General features: G+C 37.8%; 2 protein-coding genes across 25 annotated transcripts in view; one reads left to right on the top strand and one right to left on the bottom strand.

Annotated features, from left to right (window-relative positions):
* Positions 1 to 7,744, top strand: part of LOC139117371 (CLIP-associating protein 1-B-like) — an 89,381-nt gene extending 81,637 nt beyond the window's left edge. For 20 of the 24 annotated variants that reach the window (XM_070680438.1, XM_070680437.1, XM_070680435.1 and 17 more), the window contains 6 exons: positions 336 to 387; positions 1,235 to 1,490; positions 1,974 to 2,111; positions 2,635 to 2,703; positions 3,520 to 3,636; positions 4,195 to 7,744. In XM_070680438.1, the coding sequence (XP_070536539.1) occupies positions 336 to 387; positions 1,235 to 1,490; positions 1,974 to 2,111; positions 2,635 to 2,703; positions 3,520 to 3,636; positions 4,195 to 4,275 (713 nt within the window). In that variant the 3' untranslated portion in view covers positions 4,276 to 7,744. The remainder of the gene's footprint in view (positions 1 to 335; positions 388 to 1,234; positions 1,491 to 1,973; positions 2,112 to 2,634; positions 2,704 to 3,519; positions 3,637 to 4,194) is intronic. The other 4 variants (XR_011548519.1, XR_011548517.1, XR_011548518.1 and 1 more) reach the window with 1 other exon arrangement.
* A 7,033-nt stretch (positions 7,745 to 14,777) lies between these two features.
* Positions 14,778 to 21,493, bottom strand: LOC139117370 (pancreatic triacylglycerol lipase-like). Its single transcript, XM_070680422.1, has 7 exons — positions 21,393 to 21,493; positions 20,798 to 20,849; positions 20,036 to 20,229; positions 18,557 to 18,815; positions 16,631 to 16,767; positions 15,528 to 15,615; positions 14,778 to 15,071 (listed from the first exon to the last, which is right to left on the bottom strand). The coding sequence occupies exons 2-7, from the start codon at positions 20,841 to 20,843 to the stop codon at positions 14,863 to 14,865; spliced, it is 933 nt and encodes a 310-aa protein (XP_070536523.1). The 5' UTR covers positions 20,844 to 20,849; positions 21,393 to 21,493; the 3' UTR covers positions 14,778 to 14,862.
* Between the last annotated feature and the right edge of the window lie 1,819 nt (positions 21,494 to 23,312).

Raw genomic sequence — 23,312 nt, 5'->3', positions numbered from 1 at the left:
TTATTAAACAGAACTCACAATGTTAATCAAAGATATCCACCTTCTTCATCAATACACGTGTCACAAAAGGTTATTCTCTACATAACTCAACAGAGCTGATCTGTCAACTGTTGAGTTGCTTGTTTTTTCAAAACCACTGGTCAGACAGCTTTAATATTTAGTTTACTTGTCCGTAGGATGACCTTAGTGAGATAATTTCATACAGTCAGGAAATACTTAATTTTGTATCCATGTCTATAGTAGCTTCAGGGACTTTGGCCCTATGTTGCTTGTTTGCAATTTCAATTAACATGTGTTTTCAAAAGGTAACATACTTGCTTCATTTTTTTTTCCAGATCGAGACATATTAGCTGATATCATTCGAGAACTGTCAAATCACAATGAAAGGTAAACTATATACTGTATGAGGTCTGATATTTTAATCAGCTGCATAAATTCAACATTTTCAGTGCTAATGCTTGCTTTGTAGTTGAGATATTGACTAAAGCAGATATACTTGTATTGAAAGAGACGCAAAAGAGATAAATCTACATAAAGTCACAGTGTTTTCTGTCCACCCATTGAATGTAATCATATATGTACTACCTCCATGATATAATGTAGTACATAACATAGGACTGAACCTCGCCATAATAGTAGATATGTTCCTGCAGTACAAAGCAATGTCGCCAACCAGCAGGGTAGTGGTCAGATACAGCAACATTTACTCCTCAGCGCCTTTGACTCAATGCAGGAGCTGAAGTAGTGTTGTTGCTACTCCCCTCTCCCCCCCCCCCATAACATTGTTGCAACTTCTTCCCATGTGGTTACTTTCTCCCCATGACATTGTTGCTTCCCCCAACCTATAACACTTTTGCTACTTTTCCCCAAAAATATTTTGCGACTTACCCCATGACATTTGTTGCTGTTTTCTCCATTGTTGCTATTGACTACTGACCCCATAACATTGTGCTGCTACTGAAACCCCCATAACATCATTGCTACTTCCCTCATAACATTGCTACTACTTCATCATTGTTATTACCTTTAGCCCTAAACATTGTTGCTACTTTTCCTCAAAACACTGTTGCCAATTTTCCCTTATAACAATCTTTCCTTCTTACTTTGTTGCTACTTTCATCATTTTTGTCACTTTCCTCATAATATTGTTGCTACTCTTTTTCATTATTGTTACTTTTCCACATTGTTGCTACTCTTCCTCCATAACATTGTTGCTACTTTCCCCCATGTCCAGGAATGAGGAGAGGGAGTCTGCGTTGCAGCAGTTGATGAAGATAGCACGTGAAGATCAGAACGCCCCCTGGGAGATCCACTTCAAAGCAGTACTACTGGTGTTAACTGAGACGCTTAATGATGTCGATGCGACTGTCAGAGCATTGGCACTAAGAACACTGCGTGAACTCGTCAAAAATCAACCTGATCGGTTCGTTGAGTATGCCGAACTGACGATACTGAAAGTATTAGAAGCGCACAAAGACATGCAAAAAGAGGTAAGAGGCATGGGCAGAAGTGATGAACAGTGACAGGACAGCATTTTGAATAAATCATCCGGCAAGTTGTTAGGGTTAGGGATAGATAATATTTTAAACAGTTTTTGGAGGAAAAGCAGCATATGGACCACTCAGAGAAGGGGTCCTACAACAGCACAATTGAAAAACCCAAAAGTTGCCAAAAACAATTGAACACAATGTTGCAAAGTCATGATACAGCTTCTATTTGGGATGTAGCCTCGATTAGGACTTTCTAATAAACAGCTTACGACATTACAAGAAGACCATTTGCACATATCATTCTGAAGGTTCGCTGTCCACGTATATCTTCGTTCATGCTTACAAATAAACTGTCGAGTTGCTTTTCCATTTTGATTTTGTTTCTAACAGTCATTCACTCACTTCTTATGAATTGCACAACTATACAGGGGTTTTCGTGATGTGTCTTCTCCAAAGTTGTTTGATTCATTTCATGTCTTCTAGGTCATACGAGCGGCCGAAGAGACAACTGCAACACTTGCGAATTCCATCCCACCTGAAACCTGCGTTAGAGTTCTCTGTCCCCTAATCCAAACTGCAGACTTCCCTGTCAACTTAGGTGCTATTAAAATGCTGACAAAGGTAAAAACACTTCACTGACTTACTTCAAGTTGTTACAGTATAAAAGTTGACTGCGCAAGCAAATAAAAGAATGCCAGTGTTAGGAACTTTACTGATAATTTTTTCACTTTGGATCTTGTAATTAATTGTTGAGAAAATGTGGAAGGTGGTGCCCTTCAATCCAAAGCAATCCCATAATGTTGCTCTGTATAAACTTGATACTTCCATAATAACAAAAGTGACTTGGGATTCTGTACAGTTCTTTGTCTATAGAGGGCGGTATAACACTTTCCTTGTATTTATTGAATCTGTCAGAACCAATTTGCTTGGGATGGTAACTGCTTCTAAGATTTATTGACGTTATGTGCAGTGTCCATTACAATCACTATTCACTCTGTCCTAAAGGAGGAAAAGTTCATCAGGTTTCTTTGAAATTGTGTTTCTCAGTTGGCGCCATGGAAGAGAAAGTCCTTCATCGTAACTTGCCCATTAGTACCACCTTTTAGTGTGTCTCACCTCAGATTTAACCATCTTTCATTCTCAGGTTGTTGAATTATTTCCAAAAGCTGATTTGAATGAAATGTTGCCAGAAATGATTCCTGGTCTACTTAAGGTGAGAATATATCCACGGTGGTATGATGCTTGTATGAGTTATCAAACCATCTTTTATTAAACTAACTATGCCCAGCAATAGATGATACCAGTTTTCAGTGTAAGCTACTTGTTACAATGTTTATAAAACTGGTTTATTATTAGTCGTTTTAAGGTAGAATGCACCTCGGGGACAGATATTTGGACTCTCAAATTTTTACAACTCTTTTCTGATCTGCCACTTAGTTTTCAAAAATCAAAAATTTTACTTTTCCCTATAGAGTTACTCAGGGATGGCGGCCATTTTGAATTTTAAATATCGGTAAATGTCAGGTAATTTGTTTCTCCAGTACCAAACTTTGCACAGTGACCCCTGAATTGTATTTTTGTTTTGGTAAGAGAATGGTTGAAAGTTTCACTGAGGAAAGTTTGAGCAAAAGTTTAAGTCTTTCACTTTCAAGGCACAAACTCCCCTAATGAGATTGCCTAAAGTGTACCACTACATGGAATTGAAAATGGTAACTGTGCATTGGATTGGTTATTGGAATAACCACTACGAACTTTGGATCAAGCAGAGAATTGTCTTCAAATGTCTGTAATGTATTGCGTCCATTTTAGGAAAGGATGGGGTCAGGATCCTAACTGTAACATCAATCCTGGAATAGACAGTGGGGCAGTGGCGTTTAACATCTACTTTTTTCACTCTGAGGAAAATCAGTGTTTTTGTGTTTTTATTTGCTTTGCATTTTCAATGGATAGGGTAAATATTGTTCAAATGTTATGGATGAGACGTAGAATTTGGAAAATATTATGATACTTTCTCTTGGTTGAATTGCAGGGGTATGACCATCCGGACAGTAGTGTGCGTAAAGGTAGCGTTTTCTGTCTTGTCGCCATACACAGTGTGATTGGCGACGACTTGAAAGACCATCTTGGAGATCTCTCTGGCAGCAAAGTAAGTCACCCTAGCCTTCTGCCAATTGTTGCATGTTCTTTATCAGCCAAGTCATACTTCTGATAGACTTGTTGAATTTTGTCATACCCAATCTCTGTCCACTCCTCTCTCAGATAAGGCTGTTGTTGTCAGTCCATTGTCACTCAGCTTCCCTCATGTTATCATTAGCCAGTCCTCCCTAACTAATCCTTCTCTTCCTCTCACATGCATGTTTTCCTCTTGTTGTCTTCCACTCACCCTCATAAACAACAGTTATTTCACCGTACTATGAAAGACAACTTTGACTTCAAAACTTCCAATAATTCAACTGTACATGTGAGTGTAGTAAACTTGAAAGAGTGTATGTGCATTGTGTGTGTGTATCTATAGAGCAAAAGCCTCTTATGTAAATTATTTGTTATCATTATTTTGGTATCACCAATGTACGGTGTGTTTCACTCAAAGAGATACTTCATAAATTATGCTAAGATAAATGTCATGAAAATTATTACATGTTGCAAAACCCACATTGCAAGTAGTCTTGCTGTTATATTTACATATCTTATCCTCCTTGTACAGATGAAACTGTTGAACTTGTACATAAAGAGGTCGCAGGCTGAGAAGCAGGTAACTGATGGAAAACAAGATAACGGCGTTTGAAGATTTCAGCAATGCAACTGTTTAGTTACGTGTGTCCCAAGAGACCAGTTCAGTCAGCGGAGGACTGTGAAACGTTCCCAGATGAAAATCTTCACCTGCAGTAGACCAGAAGTCATTGTCTGGAGCAGAGCAAGACCAGCTTTTTGTACTTTCTACTTCAATGATGAGCGTACCAAGATTGATAAACAGACTTTTTGAACAGTGAGAAAGGTTTACTCCCCACCTGTGTAGTGTTTTCACAATACATTTGAGTATTATTGAATAGAAATTTGGCAGAATTAGAGATTAGAAAATCAATCCAATATTTAGTTGTCCACAGACTTGTTTCAATGTCAATTCAGTGGTCCTGAAGTTTGGTTTGCTAGTCCTGCAGTCTAGTTTGCCAGTTCTCCAGGCTAGTTTGCTAGTCCTGCACTCTAGTTTGCCAGTCCTACAGGCTAGTTTGCTAGTTGTGCAGTCTAGTATGCCAGTCCTGCAGTACATATCAGCAGTTCTGCAGTCTAGTCTGCTTTTCATGCAGTCTAGTTTGCTAGTCGTGCAGGCTAGTAAGCTAGTTTCACAAGCTGGTTTGCTAGTTCTGTAGTCTAGTTTGCTAGATGTACAGTCAAGTTTGCTAGTTTTACAGGCTAGTTTGCCAGTTCTTCAGTGTAGTGTGCTAGTCCTGTATAGATTCTTCATCATACAGGTAGGTTGGTCTTTCAGACCTGGGAAATGGCAGATCCAATGACTGAAATGGATATGCAGACACTGCAAGTGTTACCCTCGTACCCCGTATGTAGTCTTATTTCACTGTTTTGGTGAACACAGCCAGTCTAATGAGTTTTAGAGAGGGGTAAAAGGTTTTAAACAGGAATGGCTTTTGCATCAGATGTGGATTAGAAACGTTTGTTTTACCAAGTAGCATGGGTACCATTTCTGTTAAAAGATAACCTCCATATCCTAAAAATAACTTTTCAAAGATTTCTTTGGTCTCCGTAGCACACCTCACCTATGTATCCTTACTTTTACAGAGTAAAATGTGAAGTTTTGTGAGAAATATCTTTAAAAAAATATTGAGGTAACACTTTCCAGAAACAAAAAAAAATGAATACAACATCAGTCAAATTTTTCCTTGATCTGAAAAAATTAAAAGTATATAAGCACGTCTGTTCATTTTCACTATCATGACTTACAATTTTTGAATTTTTCATGTATGACTTCCATTTTATGAAGATAATAGAAATATACCAACAGGTTTTGACCCCAATTCTTAGTTGATGTTACTTCTGACATGGAAATTTTAGGATATCCTTGCCAGCAAAAGAGTTAGAGGTAGTGCTTCATGGTCTGTTGCAGGTGAAATTTGCAAGTATGGAAGAAACAATTATCACTTTCTAACCTTATGGTGCTTCTTGATATATCAATTTTGGGAAAAAAATCTCTTCTTGAGAAATATCTCCTTGGCTATTCTGAATAACATTGGTTAACATATCGGCCAAACATTACATACTCTTGAATAATAAAAAAAGTAGCTGTAGCAATTTTAGTGAGTTGGTGAAAGAACTGCCATGATCGGTTGAAATTTTGAAAGCCATTCCAGGATTGGTTGAAAATATTTTGAAGCTTGCACAGGGTTGGTCAAAGCTTTGAAAAAGCCACTCTGTGATTGGTTGTGCTGATCTGATGATTGTGAAGTAGCCTTTCAAACATAGAAATGTGTAATTGCCTGGCCGTTTATTTCAGTAGACGATAAAGAACAAATAAAGTTGTCACAACATGAGTTCAGCATGAATATACACACAGTTTCAACATCTTTGACAGAATTTTTGGTCGTTGTTTGAACTTAAAGGGATCTTTAAATACAGACATGGTAGCCAATAACTCGAATATACCTACATTTTTAACAATGTCAGCTACAGACTCTACATGACACATAGTGATTCCTACATGTATTTTGCTGTGTGCATGCACATATTGTTAATTAAAGCTCGTTGCGTTTTTTGGCTTACGTGAAAGTGCTCCTTCATTTACACTTTTTGTGGAATATTTTACAGTTTTCGCCTTGTTTTTGCCAATAATGTCAATTCTTTAAGAAATTTTGGTTCAGACACATCAAGCTACACAAATACTCAACAGAAATGTTCAGAAAGGAAAAAATCTTTATTTGAATAGTGCCTTTTGTGACTTCATATGTAATGTACTTTTGGAAATTTAGTTGTTTGCGAAACAAGTCATGGAGCCTGTCAGTGTTCAGTTTTGAGATAATTTTACAGTGAATGTGACACACCAAGGCAAGTACTTAAAACAGCTCTCTGTCCTATTCACCCAATAGAGATAGTTGTGACAAGGTTTGTTGTTCGTCAGCCAATAGGAATCACCGTAACGAAGATGGTTGTGAGCCTGTCATAAATCATGCATCTACATCAAATTCAGTAGGTTCCCCTGTTTTGCCCAAACAGCACTGTTGGTAGGAATTTTGTCCTGCAGAAATCAACAGGTTTCATGGTGCTTGTCACCACTAAAATTAACCATATGTACAGCTAAGTAAATACTGAAGATAGGTACTTTTCTGTCCTTCAAATTGAAAATATTGATTTTCAAGATGTAAAAGTGTTTTTACTCTTGAAATCAGCTTTATTTGATTTTTTTTTTTAAATGTAGAATATTTTGAAAAGTTCATAAAGGTTGATAGAGTGTTTGCAGATGAACCCTCCTACATTTAGTGTCCTGTGCTGGGTATATGGCAAAAGTGGGGAACCAACCGTTGAAGTGTCATAGTCATTATTCATGTCAACTTTGTTTTCGATTCAAAATTTTAATGTTCTCTACTAAATATGTTGATCTCAAGTCATGTTCACCGTTATGTTTTTTGACACACACCTGTGAGTTTTACTGTATGTACTTTTGTATTTTTTCTCTTCATATATATATATATATCACTGTACAGTGCGGCCATCTTGGGGTTGTTTGTTTGGTAGTTCACTCCCTCAGTACAAATGTATGGAGTATGATATATCTATGCATATACAGCATGTTACTCATCCCACTTCTAACCTATCAAATCCTTGTAAAGTTTAAGCAGAGGAAGTGGATAATTAAAGATGAAATCCATAAGATTTTGTTTAGTTAGAAAATAACTGCCACATTATTTTCTGTGCCGACAAAATGTTCTTATATTTTACCCGCATTTTGTCGAGCAGAGTATGATAGATTCACAGAGACTTTGATGTGAAATTTTTGTCAATGAAAACCGGAGTTTAAAAAAACAAATGGGAATAGGATAGGGGGAGCAAATTGTTAGTTATATGTTGTAAATGAAAAATGCAAGAGAAACGTTTCTTGTATGTATTGTCCTTTTTATTATGCTTGTAGTATTTTTAAAACTGAGGCATTCTTCGCTGTATTTTATGTCTTGCAGTTTTTTGATTCTGATCGATGTAATGCTGTGATCTGTCATGCTTATTAAAATAAGGATGTATTTACAAGATAATTTTTTCAGTGTCTTTGCTTTCATGGTCAGCCCTAATAGCAGTCGGTAGTTTTAAAACTACCAGTTTGGCAAATTTTGATCAAAAAATACAAACATGCAAATTTCACCTCAATTTGAGCACACATAATTTAGAATACCTAAAGGAATCTGCATACTAAGTTTCAAGTCAATCTGACCAATGCTTACTGAGTTTTAGCCATTTGCGGGATTTTTCTTTTTTCCCCCTCATTTGCATATTTTTGGCACTGACATTTTCATTTGAATAAATTCACATCTCCACCCCTAGGTACACCTGTACACCAAATACTAAGACGGCAGAAGTTGCAGTTTAGGCCGTTGATAATATAAGCTGACGCACAAGAAACTTAATTCCTTCGTTTTGCTTGAAACCCCCTCCCCCCCTCAAAACGAAAGTTCTTATGCGAAATCAATTTTGTATTATGATGCCGTTTCTGATAAACCCACACGCACCTCTGCGATCCGCACGCCCATAAAAAAATAAGTGCACTTTAATTAATAAACCTCCACTTTACGTGTTTCACTTTTTAAGACAGAACATTTTAATGCACTTCGCACATAGGAAAATGTTTCACCTACATGTTTCACGTGAAAAAGCATACAAGTTTTTATTTCAAATTCATGTCTTTTCGTTGTCTTTTCTGTCTCTGTATTTTGTGGTCATTCTGTTCTCGATGAACGCGAAGGTAGTATTGCGTTCTCGCAGCGTCGCACTTCGAAAACAATAGAAAATCCTTATGTGATTTTGACGCACACAAAACGAAATGAGCTTTTACCCCCTCCCCCCTAAACGTAAGAATTACGTTTGTCGTGCGTCAGCTTTTATTATCGACGGCCCCTAACAGACAGACATACATACACACAGACGCCATTTTGCCACCCCATAAGAATACCTCCCATTTACATATATACATATGCATATATGGGAGCTAAAAACAGACTCACTGAATACCTTGCATAAGTGTGTGAATGTGTGAACAGATATGTGTGTCACTCGGTCAATGTTGTGCACTGAAAATGCAAAATTACAGTTCTCAGACTTAATGATTTGAAAATGGATGTGCTTACTACAATTACTGTTGACATTTCCCTTTGCCATGACTCTCCATGAAATTTTATTTACATGTAAAATCGACAGTCCAGCTGAATTCCATTTACAGTGGAAGGCACCAGAAATGACCTTGCTTATGGCACCCATGGGACCACCCACAGTGAGGCTACCCACAATTCTCCATGATCTGTACACATGGAGATCACTCACTGAACTGAAGCAAATTTCTTCTGTACACAGAACAACTCAGTCCATATTTCAATTTCTGGCAACATAATTTTCTGATTTCTCACTGATAATAATGAGAATATCAACCCCTTTTCCGCTGAGGAGATAGCAATTTTGTAATTTTGTTGACAGATTTTTGACAGCCATACTATGTTTTCAAGGAAACTAAGGGAGTAAGTCGCATCACTGTTGGCAAAAGAAAGGGTATTGATTTGTTTTAATGTTCGTAACAAAGGAAATTTCCATGTCTGACAGGTGGTATGATGAGACCTTCTTAGTTGCTGATAACTTTACCTTGACAAGTGTGCAATTTTTAGCACCTCCAACATCGACTTCTCATTCAATTTACTCTTGAATTTTAAACATAATAATTTTGAAACATAGTTTTAACAAATAATCCTGAACTTAAATTGTAAGTTAAAAATTGTTAAGAAACTGATACAATTGAAAAAGCCTTAAGCCTTTAGCAAAATATGTCTGAGTGAACAAATCAAGGGGAGTTGTGGGTAGCCTCACTTTATAATGTACGTGCCACCCTCGACAGTTTCTTGTGAACAATAATTGTGTACCTAAGGGGTCTTCATGCATTAGGTGCATCACATGATGAGATGACCCATGCTTAACCTTTCAGAAAACCTATTTTTCTCCAGTTCCTTTGTATTATGACTCTGTGTGATAGCTTCCTTGGAAATTACTGATTTTGCTGTCAAACATAGTAGTTGCAGGCCAAATCTTTATTCTAGCATAATAGACAAAACTTTCCTCAGTATATTGTAGTATCTAACAGCAAAAATGTTTGTTTTACATACCAGGGAATTTGTAACTTTGTAGAAAGGAGAGTAAACTGTTTCAATACATTGCAGCTTTGTAGGAAGGAGGGTAAACTGTTTCAACATCTTACATCTTTTATTGTTAGTTTGTAATATAATGTTGAGGTTTGTTTTATAGGTCTGGTGAAAACTGGAGCATGTAATTACCACCAGCTTGAATTTTTGTGGCAAAGTGATACAATTCACTGTGTGTTGTACTGTTTCAATGAGACATGTCAAAAAGCCAGGGCTATAAGGCTATTTGCTGTGCATGCATTTGGACAATTGTGTTCAAAGTATTTTGTCGACGACCCTTGATGGACATTTAATACCAACAAGGACTATTTTGGCACTGGGTCTCATTCTGGTTTGTTTCATGTATCATGTTCTGTCTTACAGAAACCTCAACCTCTTTCTTTCACTGCCTTCCATTTCTTGCCGAGTTGTTTGTGAACAGTTGGAAATGTCCAGTCTTCACTTTTCACGTGGTCCTCTTTCAGCGTGGTCATTTCACAAAGAAACATGTTGTACTCTCTTCGGAGGTTTTCTGTTGATTGATTTGGGTCCTTAGCGATTGTGCGGCCCCAAACATCAACCTTCTGCTCGAGCTCCTTTAACTTGCTTCCAGCTTTAGCGTGCTGTGCCTTCTGATTCCTTGGAGCATATTCGGAACTGTTTAGGATCACGATTGCAGACAGAGCGACAGAACAAACGGCCGAAACAAGGTTTAACGTTGGGCTGGTTGTCTGTTCTGATCTTGTATAATCGCTGATAATGCTTCCAGCGTTCATCGTGCAAACAGATGACAGGAAAATAGCCACATAGATCAACAGTCGCTCCTTGTTTGCGTACCTATCGGCACTAATGTAGTGAGAAACGCTGTGAAAATGTAATGAGTATGCCAGCCTCTCAGCCATGTCATGAAAATTATCTCTTATCTCAGCCGTAGCGACCAATCCATTAGGACCGTGTTCCATGTTCATGCCGCCTGTCGTCCACACTATTGATAATCTGTTTTGTGTACGAGTTTTTCCCTCTCGATATTTGTAGCTGCACTCACCAGTTAAATTATCGTTGTAGACCCCATGGTCTCTGAGACCAGTAAGATGAAAACCTTAAGTTAGTTAGTTACAGGAACATTTCGTTCCCACCATGTCGGCTTTCAGTCGAGAAGATAACCCGATTTGTTTTTTGTTATTTTGTACTGCGTCATCGCATGCCCTCCCGGGTAACAAATGACTCATGAACTTTGACCAGAGGCAGAGTCACTGATTGATATATAAGCTTAGTTGATTACGTATTCATTGCTTATAAAAATATATTATAAATAGTTGCGTGAAACTCATATCTCGAACGCATTACCTGACCGGAAAACCCAATTAAATGTTTGTAATTATTATGTTATGTGTAACCGCGACCCAGTTGTAACAGCCGGAAGGCATGCAACACGATAAATGTGATGACCTCTCGCTCCAGGGTCAATAGTGTGACGTTTAGGTGACGTATATCCTATATCGCTATAATAACTGGAGGCCGCAGGCCCTTGTCTACATACAGTACATAAATACTTTTATATATTGAAATGGCATTAAACGGTTCCATCTTTTCCGTTGACCTTTCGAGATAGGTATTAGGACGTACTGATAGGCCTACTTCCCCCCGGCCCCGCGTGTCGTGAGTTTGTCGACCTTTCGCACTTACACCTGGTCGTCTTTGTTGTTGACAAACTTGTGTAGGCCTAATAGCTTGAGAAAAATTGTGTTGGAAAATAAAAGAGACCACACTTTTGAAACATCCTGCTTTAAGGGATAGCCGATAGAATTTCTGTAAGTTCCAGTCTCAGAAACATGTATTTTAACCAATACTAACATAAACGTAAGGCTGCGTTCACAAAAACTCGGGGGGTGATTCGAAAATTTTGGTGGTATTAGAGGGGGGACTTGAAAGTTTTGCTCTGCCTATAGGGCGACCTGAAAAAAAACATTGTTTTTAATTTTGGTTCCCTTTTACTTTTTCCATTTTCCGATTCCAAGGTTTGGCAGGTAATTCAATGAAAAATGAATAACATTTTAATGTTATCCAATTGTTCTAATGTCAGTAAGAATTTAACAAAATCTAGAACCACTTTGTCACATTTCATGACTTTTATCTCGAAAAAATCTAAACATGTATGATTTGTCGTAAAAACCAAACTCAGACCTAGTAACTGGGTGGAAGCTGCAACTATTGATGATTTTCGCAATATTTCTATGCAATATATCAACTGCAGTTTCTTGCTGTCTCAATACAGCATGCTGAAACACAATGTTCAGTTTGTTGAGAAAGCCTGCATATATAAATTGTATTTGGTAATAATTTAATTAGAGTCCAGACTGACAGTTATTCGCCTATGTACAAATGCATGGTACATGCACAGGCTGTGTGGGCAGGCTGAATACCGCACAGTTCAACATGCTGTAGGGAGTAGAACAAGTACATAGTAGTATAAACTGAACAAAAAAACTATCAAAATTATCAAAGTTAATACAGCTACTGCCTACATGGGCAGTGTCCTTCTACTGCAGTGTCACTGAGCAGTGACAGAGATAGCTCTGACTCTGATACATGTACATGGTAGTTGAAGAAGAGTTTGGGTCAAATGACGCTCATGACAGTGAAACATAGTTGTACATAAGACCAGGCTAGAGAGGAACACATGGGAGACTTGAAAAGTTATCATGGATTTTTGAATCCTGGCATATGAGAATAATCAAATATTGAAGGGAAAAAATGGGGTCACCATGCTTGATTTTCTAAATTTCCAAATTCTCATCGTAAAATAATACAAAAGTAAAACTTTGAACAGTAAAGAAAAATGTGTCAGGAAATGGACTTATTTATTTTTAAACTAATTTGCCATTATTAGGCCCACACCCAAATTTCAGAGATTAAAACGTTTATTTGCGATGGAATGTTAACCTTTCAGTATTGTTAATTTTGAGTAGTAATCACGTAATATATGTCTTGACTCTTGTACTTTAGAAACACCTTTTGGTAGGTCACTGTGCTAAGTTTTTACAATTTGGCAACCAGCCAGGAATTCACTATTTGCACAATCTCTCATGATCGTCATTTTGTGTGCTCTTCAGCAGGTGCCATTGACCTGGCCATTGTTGGATAAACTCAAGTCGGCTTAGACTGATCGATGCATTTAAAGGTGAATCAATTTAAGTATTTCCCTTAGGACTATGGCTCTACAAACTGCTAACAACAGGTAGTGTTAACCATCTGTGAGCAGAACTGCGCAATACATGTTTATTTTTTCTGCGCACACATCCCTTACAAATATGCGGGCTTGTGATATTGGGGGTTGGGGTGGGGGCTTGAAATTTTTTTATCATATAGAAGGGGATTTGAAATATTTTGAGGGTATTGAGGGAGGGTCTAAAAAAATAAGATTTCAATCGCGATTCCTCCAGCCCTCCCCCTAATCGTTATTTGTGAACGCAGCCTAAGGGTTAAAAAATTACTGTAACATGTGTAAGCTTAATCTTTTACAGTCTCTCGCGGCTCCGACCAATTCTAATCTATATCAAACGTCTAAATGACATAAATACACTCAGTTCTATTTTTCCTTAAAGAAGCGTCTCACGTCGTGCTGAATTTAGTTTAATCAAAATCCAGACTGTCTAAATACTTTTATTTATTTTCTCAATTGCTGTCTGTTTCTGCCGTGGTAGAAAGTGAGCTCGAGGACCAAACGGATGTGAACACAAGGGGCATATCAATGGAGAAGCTTACCATCCTATCTCACATTTGACTTGGATCGGATTGTAGTTAATTATGTAATGAATTCTAGTAAATCTGTTGCATTTGCTTGCACCTCAATTTGCGTGGCCCAAAAGAGTAATACACCCATTACATATCCCTCTATCGCTCTCATATAAAATCTATCATGTCTGCCTTTTACTTTCATACTTTTTTGACGTTTGCCCTTTTAAAGTTTTGAAATTACAAATATGCCGTCACATCACCTGAGGTATTTTGGACGTCGTGCAAATAATATACAAACACATTGCCTCTCATTAAATGTATTCTGTCACCTTTTCTAACTTTGTCAGCGTTACCATGGAAAGAGAAAATTAAATCTAACCAATCACAGATTTTAAGCGGGTGGCCGCTTTTTAAAAACAGCGCCCTCACATGGGCATTTTGAATACAAACAACGCCCCTTTGACCATATATGGGCATATTTAGATTACAGGTGACTGTATACCTTTAAGATCACCAGAACATTACACCTGGAAAAGAGAGTGCTTTAGCAAATCTTGGTGCAAGTAATTTATCACATAAAATTTTCAAAGTTGTCAAAGTGCTGAGTTCACTGTAAAACGTAAGGTAGAATTCGCCTCGAGGACAGATATTAGGTTTCTGAAACTTTTAATGCGTTTTTGGCTTTGTGTGGGCTCATTTGGAGCTCATGGAGTAAATAAAGGTTTCACCGACTTACTTTTGTAAATATCGAAAACTTAATTTTCCCACTAGAGTTAATAAGGGAATACGGGAATGTTGACTTTCAAGTATCGAGAAATATTGAGGGAATTCTATTACCATCATAGCAAAATTTGCATGTTGGCTCCCCATTGTTATTCTTGATTGTGAAAGACAATGGTTAAAGTCTCCGGTCCTCGCGGAAAGTTTGAGCATACGTTAAAGTCTTTCACTTTCGAGGGGTGCACTACCTTAACCCTTTCACCACCATGGTTTGTCCCAAATCCATTGTTTTCTATGGTAAAGTTTGACCTGTATACAGGGAACTGGGGGTGAAAGGGTTAAATGGTTTTGAAATATTGTAATGTCCAGAGTCTTTTCTAGACATGTTTTGTTGATGATACAGTAACACTGAGCACAGTGACAAACTAAAATATCGAAAAACAACACACCAATGTTGTAAATTTAAACTCTTTAATTTCTCACAAAGGGGATCATGTCAGTAAGTGCTTCCATTATTAATACTGTCCTCATATTTCGAATTACTTCTGACAATATGGACTTTGCGAGTTGGTTTCCAGGTAAAAAACGCCGTTAGGACTCTTTCCAGCATGGAAACCCATTCTGTTGCACCCTCTTAAACCACATGAGTAACACTGACTTTCCTTGTCGCAGGGATAAGCCTCGAACTTGCAGGATGAGCGGATGGACTCTATGAAGTAATAGTGTGCTCTGCCATGGTCACAGATCTCTGTAAGACATAAGCAAGGTCAACGAAGTTGAGTTAAATGTCTTTACTCTCCGCGATACCGACAGCGAGGACTTCGGCACAGAGCGGATTCTTCACCATATTTGCGCAGTCGCAGCCGATCTGGCAAATCATGAGTCGACCTCACCAACATTTGAGTTCAAAGAGCAATTTTTTTGCCGTTATGATTATCTTCCTGTACTTCTTCCATTTTGCTCTAATATACTACAATGGCAATAAACTTGTTATTTTATGCATATCAGCCTCGAGACGAGACTGTGCAAGACTTCGATTCTCAAACTGTACATGCAGAAATCTTACTCGGTCATCATGACACACACCGTTAGACAGCTTGAAATCACGTACAAGTGGTTCATACAATTGTCTGTTGTGCAAACTGTCTAGCAAATAGACACTATTGTGCCAAAGAGAATCACGTGACAAAATATGAACACCTACCACCGCCTTCAACTCCATTTTCAAATGGCAGAAGTCCACAGCCAGGTTGATTCTTACCACCATTTGGATAGAAATCGACATCGCCACACTGTAAACAAAGTGGAGATCAAGTATACATCCCTCAATTTTCTGTTTGATTGTTCATTTGCAGTTTATGAAACATGTAAATATCATCAACTCAATCAATATCGCTTAATATTTAGAATAGGAAGAGAATTAAACCTGGTACAATATACATGAAGGGTAGAAGCAACATTGTTTTCTTCAAAATGAGGAATTCGACATTTCGTAGTGAGAAAGATTTCCTATGATATTGTGACATAGCCCTTCGATTGTTCGTATTTTATCACTTGAATTTAGCTTTTACCACTGACAATGACTTTGACCCATAGTAACCCCTTCTACATGAATGATTCCCTTGTTTATCTTCGAGACTCTTTGATGTAACCGTTCATACGTCTTTAGTGAACGTATTGTTTTGACAACAGCTTAAGTCATTAACACCAACCGGACACTTAAGCTGGACCTCCTGCATTATGTTTACGGATGTAATAATGGGAGCGACCTTCCTGTCCTTTTCACTTCTGGCGACTGTCTTTTAGTTAATTTAGACACATACCAAAGTGATGACAAAGCCAGATATTCACTCAATATAAACTCTGCATTTTAGTGTGCTAAAGGTAGAACCTGTTGAGACGCCCGAGACGACAATGACCGTGACCGACGCCTACTATTAGACTAGTGTAAGTCATAGAAGTTTACCGTGTAACTTGTGTTACTCAGCTGAATAAAGTATTACGACTTAGAGTATATTTGTGTACCTGTTGCCGTCTCTACTGGACGTTCCTTGCCACAGAGTGTGCGTTTCAAAAGCCGACAATAGCTACTCGCATCACAACCACGCTACGTGACAATATAATGCAGTGAAAGGGATATCTAACGGAGGGGGGATTGTGTCTTGACAAGGAACATCCATGGTGTTAGTATGATTGCCTACACTTCAGAATTTGCAATTTTTACGCTACAGCCTGGCACTTTCTCCTTCGTTATATCTCTTTTCAGTTTGACAATCTTAATTCAAAACAAGATTGTTGTCTCCTTACTTCTTGCCATATTCCAAAACCAAGTTCATAGAGTGGGTCGGCATCGGTATGAATGATGTCTACAAAGTCAGCATCAGTTTCGTCAATACGGTCGGCCGGGTCGTTACCCTCAAAACCGGGACCAGCAGGATCCAATCCTGGCGGCAAGTGAGAAACATAACGATTAGTTAGAGATTAGTGTACTGTGGTTGTTCGTGCCTCCAAAATGAAAGATTTAAACTTTTGTCAAACTTTCTTCAAGCAAACTTTCAACCATTCTCTTTCAACATCAAGAATAAAAACCAGGGGTCACGGTGCAATTATTGGAAGCCGAAGAACTAATTGATATTTTGTGATATTTGAAATTCAAAATATATTAAAAACCAACTTTATTTGAAAACCTGTCACAGAAAGGAAAGTTGCATCAAACGCGATTGGAACTAATTTTGGATAATTGGATTTTTATATTTTTTTAAAAATTTCTCAAAAATGTTAGGTGCCATACAGCTGAATGTAGCGATGTTACAAATTACTCATAAAACAACTGTGTACTGTAAAAAGAAAAGCAGGTGACATTACATTTGTAGATGAAATCGACATTACTTCATCATCCAATTATCCTAAATTAGTTCCAATCGTGTTAATGAAAAATATCTCGTCATTTTTCTCTTTACAAAATATGTCACTGTATCAATGTATTATGAAATATTAGTGCGTGTTACTTTCTCATACTGAGTTCTCATAGAGAAAAGAGTAAAGGATCGCTGTTTTGTGATGCTTTAGATATGAAGTGCAGATTTCATAATGATAAGTACACTTTGCAAAACAGACATTCAGTTTGCAAACATCCATATATCTGATATACAGTATATCTCTTATACATTAAAGGCATGCGCCTGTAGGGCGCGCCGAAAATTGTAACCAAATGATGCAAATTGTAACCAAATGATGCAATTTGTGGCTGGTATAATGTTTTGCAAAACAAACTTTAAATTTACAAACATCCAAATATCTCTGATATATGAAAGTTACGCGTCTGTGACTGGATTATGCAATTTATGACCGATACGAGCCCTTGTCTTAATTCAAAACCACTGACCTTCCCTATTTTAAAAACATGCAGACTCCCCATCACCAAAGTAAACAACAGGGTGAGCCCTATTGGGTCCACCCCCCCCCCCACTGAAGAAACTGACCAGTCCCTAACGTATTAAAATGGGTAAGCAATGTGTGAATTTCACAGACATCCTACATCAGCGATTTGATTCCTAAAATGTCACGACGCTGTGATCGACGTCACCGAAGGACAAGCCAACGCATGCAGAGGGCAATATATTGTCAGCAACGAAGTCAAGAAGGAATGGATAATAAAATATATATCTGATAATATAGTCTTTATCTTGGATCTGGAAGCAAATATTTTTTCTCATTCTTATATTACTTTGAAATACTAAGATGAACCTGTGTGCTACCTCCATGTTCTTATTGTATAGTAACCACTTGTTATAAGCTTATTGAGCTGTCTAATATCGTTTTAATTCATTCATTGCGTAGGTTTGAAACAACAGAATTGTAGTATGCTGCAGAAGGATGATTGATAATTTGTACTTTGTACCTTTTCTGATGTCGGTAGAAATCAGAGTATCGTATTCATCTTATTATGTTCTTTATGGCGTCGGTATCCGACATGGTGACGATACGGTATGAACGGAACTCAAAAACTTTCTCAAGATCACTCGCAGACAGACTCACTGACCTACACTATCTTTGAGGTATTTGCACTGACGTATACTAGCGGTTCGGTCGTGAAGCCTTGTCTTGGTTCTGTATTCAATCAACAAATTCAAGCTCTACATCATGATTCGTCGATGCTAGCATCTTCTTTATATTTCTCATTGATTATGACATGGTGGAGAAATACGTCAGTTAGATCAATCAGCAGCTTACCTGTAATGCGTCCCACTTGTCCCCTTGGGTTAGGCAAATTCTGGGTGTCTCTGCCAGCGTATCCACTGCACTGTGCGCCCAGGCTGAAGCCGATCAGGTGGTTTCTGCTGAAGCTGTATCTGAAGTCTCTATGATCGTTAAGAAACTTAATGAAATCTGATGTTTCCTTTCCTACGGTCTTGGTATTCTCGACAGACTGGCCATATGTGGGGCCCTTGGCGCCGTCTTCCCAGTCCACGATGATAACGTTGTAGTTAGCCTTGAAACAAAACACAAAGCCGACAATGGTGAAAACAAAAGACGGTATTTTCAGATGAACGAACGAAGTCTAGTGGTGGTCAATAGCGAATTTGTATCTCAAGGCAAGCAATGTTTGATATATTTGTCCATCATTTTGTTTTATCAATAAAATTTAGTGTCTAATTCTACTCCAAAAATCATGGCAATTGACAATTTGGAAATAGTGTTCAAATTGTTAACAAAACCTGTACGTGTGTAATGTTAAATCATAGACAGTTGAGTCCCCCGACTATATATTGTCAAGTTTTGCGACAGTTGACATATCACATGCAAGGTATTGTGTTTACAAATTTAATACTTAGTATCTCATCGTATCCCACAGAGAACGACAGGAAATTCTTAAAACAAAATAATTTTAGAAATATCGAAGATTACATCTATTGGCCATTTGATTTCACTTTGGCAAACAAATGTTCATGACGTTGTTGACTATCATGGACGACACATGTGCGTTTGTAAAAGGTTTTAAATTAAACATGGTATATTGTAAACTTGCCACGAGTCTGTGAGTTTACAAATATCAACAGGGAGTGGAGAATGAATTTCAGCAGACTGTCGTGTTGATGAAGTGAGGTAATCGAGAAATTGGAACAATGTACCCAGACTGTTGCGTAGATGACGAGGTTAGTGTAGAAGGCGCCTCAAAGACAAATATCCGGACTTTCAAGTTTTTTCAAGACCTTTCTGGTCTACTGCTTGCTTGTAGGGGTTCATTTTAAAGCTCTTGGGGTAAGAAACGTTTCCACCGTCGTACCTTGTTTAAATCTATTTTTTTCAAAAAGAGGATGGCGGCAATTTTGAATTCAAATATGGTAAGTAATATGTCTCTGTAATACCCAAATGCGCGGTGACCCCTGATTTTTATTCTTGAATTAGTAAGAGAATGGTCGGAAGTTTCATTGAGGAAAGTTGAAGCAAAATTTGTAAGTCTTTCACTTTCGAGGCACGTACTAGCAGCTAGAAATAACACGTACAACCTGAGAAAATAATGTAACTAGTAAGTTAGTCTAGATATATCGGTGGGGCGGCGAATTATTTCTTACAGTTCTTATCAGCAACATTAACATTGGTCAGTATACAGGTCCTTTCCGACTGTAAATCAAAAGCTTATTCGAACCAAAGTTTCAAGAAATGAAAACCAGGATTGAAAAACCAGACGGTACACGATATTTTACTCACATAATCGAGGAACTCATCCTTCATGTTGAGCATCCAGTATGAGGCACCGCTCTCGGTCCAACCATGAATGATATACTTTGTGTCTCTATTGGTGGCAAAATTGGAATTTCCCACAGAGCCTGCGTCTGCTGTCAACACTTGGTAGGAGTTGCGATTGCTACGGGTGTAAAGTCTGAACTCCGGCCAACACCAGCCTTCAAAGACGAAGTCAAGAGGCTTAGAGGTTATTTCTGGCCTATCTTTGTGTTCGTGATATTGCACGCTAAAAATGCTAGTGCTTCAACATTGAATTATAATTTGTAACACCAAGAATGTCGACATATTAAAGCGTTTGCCACAACCCAGGACAACCACATAACAACCATATTACCGAACTGTGAGATACGTCAAGCTAGTTTGTGCTTAACAATTTCACGGCGTTGTGCACGTGCATAGAGCCTGTCTAGTTTTTCGGTAGATTTATTGCGCTGTGAAGTTCATATCTGAGCAAAATGCGTAAGGGCAGGAAAATAAGTCCTTAAGAGTAATTGCATATTTTGGAAGAACAAATACATTTACCGAAGTCTGTAAGACTTTTATATGCGGCAAAGAAAGCAAAGTCTTTCATGCAGAGCTTTGATAATAGAGAGAAGAGTCGTTGGTCATACTAAACACTCAAATTCAGTTCGTCAAGAATCGGAAAGTCGGCATCTTTACATGTAAGAACAATTCCTTCTTCTTTCGAAAAATTGCAAGGTAGAGGTATCGTATGACGTCACTTACCAGGAGTTAGGACAGCAAGGAAAACGAAACACACGGCAACACGCATAATGAACTGTAATGAAGTATGAGAGAATGCGAAGTTTGATTCAATACCGTAAAACACAAATTAGGACTTTTTGTCTGGAACGCACGAGAAGTAGCCACCATGTCCACCGTGCCCGAAATTTGTTTTACGTTCTATCAGACTACTGAACGACTGAAATTAACCCTTTGAGCATGTAATTTTTGTCCCAAAAATATCAGGGCAACATTTTACCAATTTTTATGAATTTTTCTGTAATATTTTTCATGATTTTGGATTAAATGGACATAAATTTTTATGGGCTTCACTTTTTGATCAAAATTTTGGGAAAAATCAGAAAAAATTGTCTAAATCTGAAAGAAATTTTTGGGGTATATTGTATAAAGGTATCAAAAATCGACTTTGGCACTCAAAGGTTTATAAAGTTCTGATGAAACTTGAATGCGTGTATAGTCTACTATATGAAGTTCATCAGCGAGGCGATCAAATGTTGTATGGAAAACACTATAGTAACTCACAAATGCAGCATGCAATAGTTTTAGACTTATACTGAGAGAAAATACCTTTACATACCTAGTATTCCGGAAAGTTCCGATCTGACCCAGCGGTCTTTGGATGGCGGAATATATACCTGTCAAACACCAAACTGGGGCAGGTGATGTATAGTGAGATATGGACGCTTGGTCCTATTTCGAAGTGACATATGGTCAGAGAACATACCGGGTGTTTTTGACAATATGAAGAGATAAAAGAAGATTTCGATATTTTTGCACACAAAAAAATCGTCATATTATCCCGTCGAATGAGACATGATTATACTCAGAAAATTGGTGAACGTACATCATGCACCCGAAGAGTACATCTTCTCATATTATCTAAAAAAATTCCCATTCCTATTTCAACATTATTTGAATTCGTCCTTGTTCAAATGATTGGATTTTGGCGAAAAAGTGTCTAATAGATGACCCGACGTCAAAATATGGTGTTGAACTTGACCAACGCAGTTTTAACTTCGAATTTTTCATTATTTATGGAGGTAGAAGCTGTTTGGATAAGTTAGTGTCTGCCGTTTGCTTCTCCTTCTTAGAGAAAGTGTATTTTAAGTCAGGTGTCTCGGTTTGCTGTTTTCACTTCAGTAATTGAAAAATAAAACTGGGGGGGGGGCGAAATCAAATTGAGGTCATGCAGTTTTTGACTCGAAAATATGAAAATATTCCTTGTGTAAGCACAATATATATTTCATTTTTATTATTCAGCTCTCCTTTTTCATTCAAGTTCAAGTCAGGTATACATATCGTTTACAAAAAAGCTAAGCTGTAAATATTGTATTTTCATGTTTGCTTTGGGTATTTTTGTTGGTTTTTGTTCACCCCTGCCAAGAACTAATGGTCCAGCCCATATGGATAGCTATTCTAAACCGCACATGTACTCATAACTTTTCAGAGTAGTTTCCAAACAAGATGAGGATGATAGAATCTACTAACTTCATCACTCTCTGCAAAATTTGACGTGCGTATGCGGTGCTCGACTATGCTCGCTTTAAAATTAAAATCAAACATGTTATTAACAGCAGTGACTGTTCAAATCACTCAAAATTTCGAAGGTAGACGGGCAAACGGTCAAAATGAAAATATTATCAACAAATAAAGCTGTTGCCAATTAAATAATTGTCTCATCATCCTCGAAGCCTGCATAAATTCGAATATTAAATTAAAATCATTAGCAGGGCCTAAAATAATGAGAAGTGCGCTTGATATTCTTAAAATTGCGATTTTTGGTATTCGAGATTTTACATGGATTATAATGTAGGTCACCGAGAAAAACGGATTCTTGACCCAGCATTTTTATGACATATGTAAATTTAATATTAAAAGGTTGTATATAGTGGGGAGAGAAAAAGAGAGAGAGAGAGAGAGAGAGAGAGAGAGAGAGAGAGAGAGAGAGAGAGAGAGAGAGAGAGAGAGAGAGAGATGACAGACAGACAGACAGTTAGACAGAGACAGAGAAGGGGAGGGAGAGAGGCATGGAGTTTGGGTGATTGACATCTACAAATGTGTTTCTACCGAGTACACGCCATCAGCACGCATTCAACAGAGAATTACCATGAAGATTTCACGTGGGTCGCGTACAGAGTACGATCCTTTTTGATAAATATCACTTTTCTACATTGCATACTTTTCTAACCCACCTGTTTTGCCTCTTAAAGTTCATTATGCAAATTCTTCGCAGTACATCTTTAGAGCGTGCTGTCCTTGGCTTTGCCGGCGGAAGGATAATCCGGCCCGATGGCAGATTTTGGCGTGCCGTACCTGTCAGTACACCCTTGCAAAAATTTCGCCCTCCACCCTGGTTCACGCCGAGACAATATATATGTATATATATATATATATATATATATATATATATATATATATATATATATATATATATATGACAAACAGTTAGACTGAGACACAGAAGGGGAGGGAGAGAGGCCATGAGTTTGGGTGATTG

The sequence above is a fragment of the Ptychodera flava genome, chromosome 18 (genome assembly GCF_041260155.1).
Source record: "Ptychodera flava strain L36383 chromosome 18, AS_Pfla_20210202, whole genome shotgun sequence".
NCBI classification, from domain to species: domain Eukaryota; kingdom Metazoa; phylum Hemichordata; class Enteropneusta; family Ptychoderidae; genus Ptychodera; species Ptychodera flava.
The sequence above is the reverse complement of the archived record's forward strand: the minus strand, read 5'-3'. Positions and strand labels throughout refer to the sequence as shown.